General features: G+C 35.8%; 1 protein-coding gene across 1 annotated transcript in view; it reads left to right on the top strand.

The window, feature by feature from the left end:
• Positions 1-8,435: 8,435 nt before the first annotated feature.
• The window catches only part of LOC149216274 (UPF0548 protein At2g17695-like), a 52,439-nt gene continuing 49,680 nt past the window's right edge, over positions 8,436-11,194 (top strand). The window contains exon 1 of the mRNA XM_089389889.1: positions 8,436-8,578. Coding sequence (XP_089246015.1) covers positions 8,436-8,578 — 143 coding nt within the window. The remainder of the gene's footprint in view (positions 8,579-11,194) is intronic.

Below are 11,194 nucleotides of genomic sequence, written 5' to 3'. Positions count from 1 at the left end.
TTAGAGGCTCTTGTGTATTGACAAAAGGTTTTGGGTTCATTGAGGCACTTCTCTTCTCCATTGATTCTATATAATCATATATTTGTTGTTGCACTGGGTCTATGCCTGGATATCTTCCCTTGGGCTACCTTCAAAATGATGAACAGGAGAATTTTTAGGATTGTGTGTAGAAGAGATTTTAACTGGGGATGTTTCTGGGGTTTCCTCATCTAAATTTATAAACTCTGTCCCTTTTGATGATGTTTTCTTTACCAAACTTCGGAGCCTAAAGCTTCCTCTAAGTTGTGGAGGACTTACATTCTCCTCATTTGTGACCTTTTTCTCCTTTCTTATCTTCCCTCTTGCCTTGATTTGCTTCCTAATTTCTGTCAGTTGTTCGGAGATTAACTTTTCATCATCTTTCTATAATGAAGACTCAGGTTTGTTTTCAATAGTTATACCAGTCTTCTTTCTTCTGCTTCTTTTGACATTATCTTCTTTAGGTGACTCTGGTGCTTCTTGGAAATGATTTCTAATAAGGAAATTCTCCCAGGTATCTCCTATGCTTTTTAAATGAAACTAAATCAATATCTTTATCAACCCATGATTATACATGGTTGTATCTATGAACTCTATTTTCTTTTGCACATTTGAGGCCATCCTTCGTAAACTATTTAATAGGAAGAAAGGAAGATTAATTTCTCCATTTTCTAAGAAATTCATCAGTAAATGGATATGGTAGAAAAACATGCAACCAAATCTCCCCTCATAGGTGATAAATTTCTGTAATATCAAGAGCATGTTCCTCCACTTACTTTTAAGAGCTGAAATGGGAATTCCTTTTCTAAAAAATAGAGACATCCATACCTGGGTTTTTGAGTATTACTTTCCATGATTCACTGTGGAACTCCTTATTTTTGAACCATCTTTAACCATGCCTTGAAAGTTCTGTAGCCTCGGTTATGAATGACTCAATCACTACAAACTTAATATCTCCAATTTCTACCTCTGTGCCATCAAAATATTGAGCAAAGGATTTTTTAATCTCCTTATGAAAACCATCAAATTTCTCGATGAATTTAAGCCATCCAACTTTCTGCAACATTTCTTTGAGCTGTGGGTATGCTTCCATGTACTTTGCTCCTACTGGTTCTGATCTGACAATTAGCCCCATGCCTTCTACTATGCAGAGTTCTCAACCTTCAAAATTACCTTTCCTGGTTTTATGAAATGAATTGACTGTGAATATGGTGAAAGGAACTACGAGTTTGTATGAAATAAGTAGATGGTAGGGGTTTTGGAAAAATGTGGACAAGTATGTCACGTCGTAGTCATGACCGTTAATAACAACGAAGGAGTTAATTATGGACCGTTATGTGACAAAATATGGAGGATGTGGCAGATATGTTGTATGATGGAGATTGCAATCAAATCAAATGATGATTCATCAAGGAAACATATGAATATCCATATTATATATGCTTTATGTTTTAACCTTGCTCTTTTAAAATAAATTTTTGCACTTTACCTTTTAGAACTTAACCTTTTCCTTTGTTGTTTTCTTTGATGTTGATCCACAAATACCCTTTTAGCATATTAGTCTTCAAAAATAAGATTCTTCAATTCCCTGCAATCATCATTTGTTTGGAAGTTGTATAATTATGTCAGAGTTGTTGAATGAGATATGGTTGCAGAATCAAATTAGCTGCATAGTGGAATTAGCTACAGAACATGATAAAAATGAAGTATGGCTATGGAACATGAATGTGAAAAATAAAAATGGAGTGATATGGAATGAAATGAAATGAATTTGCAGATTAGGAACCGCAAATGAATGTAACTTTTATGTCACTACCTATTACAAAAAGAAAATGGAAAATATAGGATGTCAAAAATCTCTGATTTTCACCCTGTATTTCTTGTATAAGTATGCCAATGAACAATTGGTTTTCATACTTATACATTTTATTTTATTTTTTATGTTTTTGTTTTTATTTTATAAATATATATATACAAGGAAAAACTAAGTGGAGAATAAGAATTTCTCTTCACCAACTTCATTTTAGTGTTATCTTGGAAAATTTTGACAAAATCCTCTCTTGAAATTGGCTTATGATATATCTTCAACCGATGAACATTCACAAGAAGAGGTACCTTTCTTTCATCTATTGTCCTTATTCTCACTGCTCCATTATTAAAGACTTCTTCAATCTCTTATGGCCCAAGCCAATGAGTCTGAAACTTTCCTTGAAAAACTTTGAATTTTGAATCGAACAAAAGTGTTGAATCCCCTGCTTGAAACTTCTTCTCCTTGATATACTTATCATGCCATTTAGCCCTTTGTTGCTGAACTAAACTGGTTCTTTGAACTGCATCTTGCATGATTTCATCAAGCTCATTGAGTTGCTCCAATCTATCTTTCTATGCTTCTGATAAATCCAGTCCCAATTGGACTGCCATCTTGAAGGTTCTAATTTGAAACTCTATAGGGAACAGGACTTGTTTCCCATAAACAAGCTCATAGGGAGTATGTCCTATTGTGTTCCTCCATGTAGTTCTGTAGGCCCATAAGTCTTCAGGAAGCCTTTCTGCCCAATGTCTTCTGTGTAGATGTACAGTCTTAGTGAGAATTCCTTCAATCACCTTATTGGTAGATTCAACTTGATCGTTTTCTTCTGGATGGTAAGGAGTAGACTTTCTATGTTTGATCTTGTATTCTTCCACAATTCTTTCCACCATTTTAGACGTAAATTGAGATCATTGATCTGTCACAATTTCTCTTGGAACACCAAAACGAGTGAAGATGTCCTCAAAAAGAAAATTAATTACAGATTTTTCATTAGCAAAAGGTAACGCTTTAGCCTCTACCCATTTGGTGACATAGTCGCTACATACCAAAATATACTTCTTTTGTTTAGATGGAGGATTAATTGTTCCAATAAAATCCAAGGCCCATTTTTCAAAATGTTCAATGAGTACCTGAGTTTGTAGTGGCATTTCATCCAATGGAGCAGGGTTTCCTACCCTTTGGCAGCTATCACAACTTTTGACATATTCTTTGCATCTCTGAAGATGGAGGGCCAATAATATCCTAAATGAAGGATTTTATAGGTTGTCCTCTTTTCAACAAAGTGTCCACCACAAAGTTCATCATGACATGCCTTAAAAGTTTCAAACATTTCATCTTCTCGAACACATCTCCTGATCATGATATTTGGACCTGTTCTATACAATTCATTAGTAATCCATGAGTAACCTGCACTTGTTTGAATGATTTTTCTTTTCTCCTTAGGAAACAAATGTGAAGATAATTTTCCTGTGACTAAGTAATTGGCAATATCTGCAAACCAAGGGGTCTGAGTAGTTACTGCAAAAAGATATTCATCAGGAAATTTATCTTCAACTAGAGTGTCATCTTTGATATTTTGAATTCTAGACAAGAAATCAGCAACTGTGTTTTGTTTTCCAGGTCTATCTAGAACAGTGATGTTGAATTCTTGCAGGAGTAATAACCATCTTGTAACTCTACCATTAGTAATAGGTTTATTCATTAAGTACTTAATTTCAGAGTGATCTATATGAAAAAAGGTTTCATAACCTATTATGTAATGTCTGAACTTGTTGATAGCATGAACAATAACTAAGAATTCCTTTTTAGTTACAATGTAATTTAACTCAGTGGGAGTCAAATTCTTGCTTGTGTAATAGATGGCATAGGGGATCAAATCTTTTTGTCCTAATACAACTCCCAGAGTTGTATCTGAAGCATCTGTTGAAATGTGAAAAGGTAGTTTCCAATTTGGACCTCTTAAGATGGGTGCTTCAAAAAATTTTGCTTTTAAAGTCTCAAATGCCAACTGGCAATTAGGATTTCAAATGAATTCACAATCTTTGGTGAGTAATTTTAAGAGTGGGGATGCTAGTTTAGTGAAATTTTCTATAAACCTTCTATAGTATCCTGTGAATCCTAGAAAACTTCTAATATAATTTTGACAACTTGGAATTGATAATTTAGAGATGACTTCAACTTTAGATTTATCAACCTTAATTCCATCTCCTAAAATGTGATGTCCTAAAACATTCCCTTCTGTAAACATCATAAAACATTTTTCATGGTTTACTGAAAGATTTGCTTCCTTATTTCTTTTAAGAACTTTTTCCAAATTTTCTAAAGCTTCTTCAAATGTATTCCCATAAATTGTAAAGTCATCCATATACACCTCTACACAATCATGTATTAGATCAGAAAAAATTCCTGGTACTACTCTTTGGAATGTTGCAAGTGCATTGCACAATCCAAAAGGGAGTACTTATTAGGCATAAGTTCCCCATGGGAAGGTAAATGTAGTTTTATTTTGATCTTCATGTGCTACCTGAATCTAATTGTAACCACTAAAACCATCCAAAAATGAGAAATATTTCTTACCTGCTAATGTATCTAACACTTGATCTATAAAGGGCAAAGAAAAATGATCTTTTAGGGTAGCTTTATTCAATTCTCGATAATCAATACATACTCTCCATTTACAATTCCTTTTAGGCACAATCACTAGAGGAGAAACCCATTGGTTGTCTGAAATTGGGTAAATGAATTTTACATTCAGCGATTTTTGCAACTCCCCTTTCACAATTTCCCTAAGATTTGGATTCATCCTTCTTTGAGGTTGTCTGATAGGTTTACAATTTTCCTCAACGTAGATGTGATATATACAAGTCTTAGAACTAATTCATTTCATGTCAGTGTATTCCCATGCATATGCAAAAGAATGTTGTTGTAATGTTTTGATTAGCTTTTCCTATTGTAATTTTTCTAAGTTTTTGTTTATGTTCAATGTTTTTCCTGGAAAGGTTTCAACTGTAGACCTACCAAATTCTTCCATAGAATAAAGAGACATATGCCTAGATGACAAATATTCAATATTGGATTTTTCTTGAAATTGATCATGTTCATATTATGAAGATGATTCAAAATTTTCCATTATACTTAAGATTTGACTATCTTCACTAATGGTTGAAATAGTAAAGAGAGGCTGAATATCATTTTCATCATCAATCCATTCCTTATCATCTATCTCTGTGATTGTTCTTGTTGGAGGATATAGAGTGAATTTCTTAGTTGAATTACCATCAGAGATATGCATATCACCAGATCTACATCTAATGAAAGCATCAGTTGTAGCTAGCCAAGGTCTTCCTAATATAAGTGGATGTCCTCCTAGATTGTTATTTGGGGTTAAGATCATAAAATCAATAGGGTACTCTTAAGAGTCTAAGGACACTGAAATATCTTCTAACACACCATCTAGTTTGATTACAGATCTGTCTGCCAATTGCAGTAGTGTAAGTGTATAAAGAAGATTAGGAAGTTTGAGCTGTTCCATGGTTTGTTTGCTCATGATTTTTGTTGTTGCTCCTAAATCAATCAATGTATTCGAATTTCAAATCCATTGATATATGTTTTTACAACTGGACTTCCTGGATCTACATATTTTTGTATGGCAATTTTTCCCATCATTATGTCTGTTATTTTTCCTGCCAGTTGAATTCTTTTTACTTCTTTTGTTTTTCTTCCTAGTTTCTTCATGTGTAATTCCTTTATTATTTTGGCTAGAATTGGAATCTCTTTAATGGCTTGTAACAAAGGGATTTTGATACAGACATTTTTCAATTCATCTAGAAAATCATAATTAGGCAACATAGTATGTTTTTCTACCCCTTTGTCAACTTGTAATCTTTGAGGAAAAGGAGGTGTAGAAGTGGATATTGGTGGTTGCTCTATGATAGGAGTTGAGTTTATTGGTTCTTTCTATTTCTCATTTTCAGTATTCTGGTTTTGAAGAGATGTTCCTTCAAAACTTTTATTTGGCTATAGAGAATCTTCCTCAGAATTGTCTTATTCTTGAATAACTACATAAGGCTTTTTCTTTTCTAATATCCTACCAGATCTCAGTTGGATATCATTGAGATCTAAATGAGTGATCATATAAGTTGGAAATTGTTGTCCTTCCACCATATAGGTATTCTGAGGATTTTTATTGTTGGGGTTTGGTAATGGTTGGGCAGGTAACTGATTTGGTCTCTGTGGGAATGGCAGTGAAAGTTGAGGGTTTTGGTTTTGAAGTTGGGGCTGTTGATTTTGTTGAGGAATTTGTTGGGGAGGATAGTTTGGATATGATGGAGGATATTGATAGTATGGAGAGAATCTTCCATAGGGATTTTGCATTCCTTGAGCCCAAGGTTGAGATTGAGATTGAGATTGAGGCCAAGGTTGCTGCCAAGAATTCCAATTTGGTGGGGGCTGAATATACATTTGGTTGTTAAAACCCTAGTTTTGTTGCCCCTGCCAAGGTCTTCTAGAGACAAAGCAAAGAGATTCTGTTGGATTTGAAATTGTTTCCTCTTGAAAAATAACCTTAAGACCAGGAATTGAAGGACAACTTTTGGTCTCATGGTTTTCTGAAAAAATCACACAAGTCTCTATGATTTTTGCATCCAAAGGGCATTCTCTTAAAGCATGCTTCTTTTTTCATTTGGGACAGAAAATAGCTAAAGCATCAGTCTCAGCTTTCTGCTTGTTTTGTAACTTAAGGGTGTCTATCTGTTCACTAAGGCTCCCTAGAATATCTGTTTTAAATTCATCAAGCATGTTTCCAATTTCTGCCCTACTCATTGATCCAGATGTATATTTATTCACTCTAACAAGAGAAGGATCTCTTGGACCTTTCCCAGTTTTGGACTTTCCTCTTGAGAGATGAACACATAATTCTCCAATGTCACTTAATGGGAGTTGAGAGATGTCTCCCTTCCCCATCATGTTAAGGATGTCTATCCACTGATCTCTAGTGGCTTTTAATAAAAGATCTTTTAAAGTATCTTGATCTAAGTTATCCATTTTTGCTCTTTTTAAGCTATAGTTGAATCTTTCAATTAAATCCTCCAAATTTTCATCCTCTCTTTGCATCATTTTGAACACTTCATCTTTGTGATTGATAGGCATGTGATGCAGGAGCATGTGACTTAGAGGGAAAAGTCTTCAAATATATTCCAAAAATCCAAAAAAATCTACAGGCAAGGGAGTGGGGTCCTTTAGCCAGCAATTTCCATGCTTTCTTAGTTTAGGATAAGAATAGAATTAAGAATAAATCATGCTAAAATCATTGCTTATGGATAGTTGTAACAAAGCTTTATGCTTTAAATCACTCTATGTAAAAGCATGCTTTTGTAAAGGATAATGGCTGAGAAGGATTTATCTATTAATTATAAATAAGAAACAACGGAACTCTCAGAGGAGGTTCAGAGCCTGGAAGCATTATCATTTGAGGAAAATTTCTCTTTGTTCATCGGAATTACTGACTCTCTATTAACTGATATTTTATGCATGTATCAATTCTGATTTTGTTGCTTTCCACGTTTATTAATGGTGATTCAATTGTCGTTTTCCTATGAACACTTAAGCGTAGATCTGTTGGGTAGTTTTCCTTCATATCGGCAATTGCAGGCTCCTTGAGTCATTTTATAGAGTTTGCAGTCAAACTATGTTTCACACAGAGAAATTGTGGAAATCACTTAGCCAGAGCAGAGTTCCGGATCTAAAATTCTATTGAATTTGGTTCACACCCGTATCGGGTCCAGACAATTGCTGCATCGGAGAATTGCAAGTGGAGTGGGAAGGTCCCTTGGAGCTGCCGAAGTCCGAAACCCCGACAATCCGAAACCAAAATAATACATAACTGGGTGATAAGTTTCAGGTCCGCAAGGACTGTCGCATCACGCAATTGAAGTGGGAGGAGTCTATTGTGTGGTCTTTCAGAATTGTCGATAGCGATTGCCGAGAGCACGTGTTATCACATCGGAGGTAAGAGTGGTTGAAAGCCCGATTATAAGCCGCTAATAATGTATATTACATGTAAGGCGGGACTTTGAATATTACCGCCCAATAGTGTAATTCCTTTGGAATTAACACTAAGATTGTTTAAAGGCCGTCACAGTGGTGTTTAAGCGTCGATAGTGTATTTTTTTCCTTTGGAACAAAATACCCACCAATTGTGTATTTTGCATGGGAAACATTGTTTCCTTAGTTTTAAAGCGCCACTAGTGTTCTTGGGTAATTCCTTTGGAATTATAGCCCCGGTAGAGGATAAGGGACTCAGTGTAATAAAAATAGCACCGATAACAAAGGTTAGACTGATTCTGGAGAAAAGCCCATGTGCCTATAGATGACTGAGATGTCAATAAAGTATGAAGGAGAAATTCGACCAAATAATGAAGAGATTGTAGCCAGTTTTGAGAGGCTTTCCATATTACCTACAACTAGGCCACCATTAGTGGTATCAGAGCAGCCATCTGACATTGGATTGAATCTCAAAAGCAGGAGAAGGAAGGTTACTATGGCTTTCAGATTTGGAAGAGGATGAGGATGTGGTGGAAGAGGAAAACCTATTACAAACGCTGAAGTAATGGAAGTTGTGCAACAGATGCAAGCTAGATTGGATGCTTTAACAACAGGAAAGAATCTGGATGATGGAGATGTTAGTGAACCTCATATTGAAGTTGTAGAGGAGGAAGTTGTAGCAGTTACTCCTAAGATGAGGTCCTTTCAGTCAGTGTTGAGATCCACGGCCAAGCCAAAGACCGAGGTTCCAACATATGAAGGAGGATTGAATCCAAAATAATTAATAGACTGGATTAATGGCATGGAGAAATTCTTCGATTATGAAGAAACAGAAGATGAGAAGAAAGTCAAGTTTGTTGTCACCAAGTTAAGAGGCCATGTAGCGCTTTAGTGAGATGGTGTGTAGGCAGAAAGGAAGAGACTTGACAAACAACCAATCAAGAATTGGAGCAGGATGGTAGCAAAGTTAAGAGGTAAGTTTCTACCAAGTAATTATCAGCAAACCTTGTTTAGACAAATGCAAAATCTTAGACAGAGAACTTTGACAGTGAAAGAATACACATAGGAGTTTTATAAGGTAAGCATAAGAGCTAGGGAAGCCCAGGATACAGATGAGAAGGTGGCTAGATATATGAATGGTCTCAGGATGGATAGTCAAGATGAGATAAGTCTGTTGTCTCTTAAAACAGTAGAATAAGCTTATCAGATAGCACTGAAAGCTGAAGAAAAACTCATGAGGAAGCAGTCTACCAGAGGGAGAGGTACTTTCCAAGGAAGGGGAAGTCAAGGTGGTAGAGGAAGATCTACAACACCTAAATATGGAGCTAGCGGCAGCTCAACCCAACATGCACCCACAGGAGGTGATGCAAGAGGCAGAGGGAGTTTTTCTAGAGGAAGAGGAGGCAGAGGAAGAGGAAGAGAAATAAGATGTTACAGATGTAATAAGCTGGGACACAGAGCTATTGAGTGCCCAGAGAATGTAGAAACAAATCAAAGGAATTCCATTGTTGCTCAAGCTGAGGGAGAAGCACCAGCAACAACAATAGCAGAAGAAGAAAATATACCAGAGAGAGGAGAATCTTTGGTAGTAAATAAAGTTCTTCTCAGACCAACAAAGGAAATGGCTGAACCATCACAAAGGAAGACTTTATTCAAGACAGTGTGTAAAGCACAATGGAAATGTTGCCAGATGATCATTGATAGTGGCAACACTGATAATTTGGTCTCTACAGAAGTGGTGGAGAAATTGAAGCTGAAGACAATGAAACATCCAACACCTTACAAGGTGTCATGGTTGCAAAAGGGACATCAACTGTTAGTGAATGAATAATGTGAAGTGGAATTTCAGGTGGGCAAGTATAAAGATAAAATTGTTTGTGATGTGATGCCAATGGATGTGTGTCACATATTGCTTGGAAGACCTTGGCAATATGACAGAGGAGCCATGCATGATGGGAAAAGAAACACCTACAAGTTTGGAAAGGATGGTGTCAATCATATGTTGTTGCCTCTGCAAGAAGAAGATGTACCAGGAAAGAAGACTGATCTAAAAACTCTTTTACTTGGAGGAAAGGAATATTTGAAGCAGATTGAAGAAAATGAGGTAAATTTTGTTATAATTTGCAAGCCCAAGGTAATAATGACTTCTACTAAAGTTTCTGATTTACCCATTGAAATTCAAGAAATGTTGGAGAAATATTGTGATATTATTGTTGATGATTTTTTTAATGAATTACCACCCATTAGAAGAATCAGCCATCATATATATTTGATTCCTGGAGCAAGCCTACCTAACAAAGCATCTTATAGAATGACTCCTACAGAAAATGAAGAGGTTAGAAAGCAAGTGCAATAATTGCTTGACAAAGGGCTGATCAGAGAAAGCTTGAGTCCTTGTGTAGTGCCGACAATGCTGAGTCAAAAGAAAGACGGAGGCTGGAGAATGTGTACAGATTCAAGAGCCATCAATAAAATCACAATCAAGTATAGATTTCCTTTGCCTAGAATTGAATATTTAATGGATTGCTTGAGTGGAGCAAAGTATTTTTCAAAACTAGAGCTTAAAAGTGGGTATCATCAGATAATAATAAGAGAAGGGGATGAATGGAAAACCGCTTTTAAGACAAATGAGAGACTGTATGAGTGGAGAGTAATGCCTTTTGGGTTGTCAAATGCACCAAGTACATTTATGAGGCTCATGAATGAAGTTCTTAAAGAGTTCATTGGTAAGTTTGTAATAGTATATATGGACGATATATTAGTTTACAACAGGTCTAAGGAGGAGCATATGAGGCATTTGAATTATGTCTTACAAAGGCTGCAGCGAAAAAAATTACTGTTAAATTTGAAGAAGTGTTCATTCATGAAAGAAGAACTACTGTACTTGGGTTTTGTTATATCTGCTGAAGGGCTGAAGATGGATCTAGAAAAGATCAAGGCAATCATGGAATGGCCTTCACCCAAGAGCGTTTTTTAGGTAAGGAGTTTTCATGGTCTTGCTAGCTTTTATAGAAAATTCATCAAGAATTTTAGTAAGATTAGTGCACCTATTATTGAGACCATAAAGAAGGATAAATAGCCATTTAGATGGACCACTAAAACAGAGAAGAACTTTCAGCTGTTAAAGAAGAAAATCACTGAAAAGCCTGTTTTGGTTCTGCTTGATTTTAACAAACCTTTTCAAGTGAAGTGTGATGCCAGCGGAGAAGCAATTGGAGGTGTTTTAAGCCAGGAAGATAGGTCAATAGCCCATTTTAGTGAAAATTTGAATGACTCAAAAAGGAAGTATTCTTCTTATGATAAGGAGTTCTACACAGTTATGCA

The sequence above is a fragment of the Pinus tabuliformis genome, chromosome 1_1, assembly GCF_031772625.1.
Source record: "Pinus tabuliformis cultivar Carrire ecotype Pingquan chromosome 1_1, CPIR1, whole genome shotgun sequence".
Lineage (NCBI taxonomy): Eukaryota > Viridiplantae > Streptophyta > Pinopsida > Pinales > Pinaceae > Pinus > Pinus tabuliformis.
Note: the sequence above shows the minus strand (reverse complement) of the source record. Positions and strands in the feature narration are given on the sequence as shown.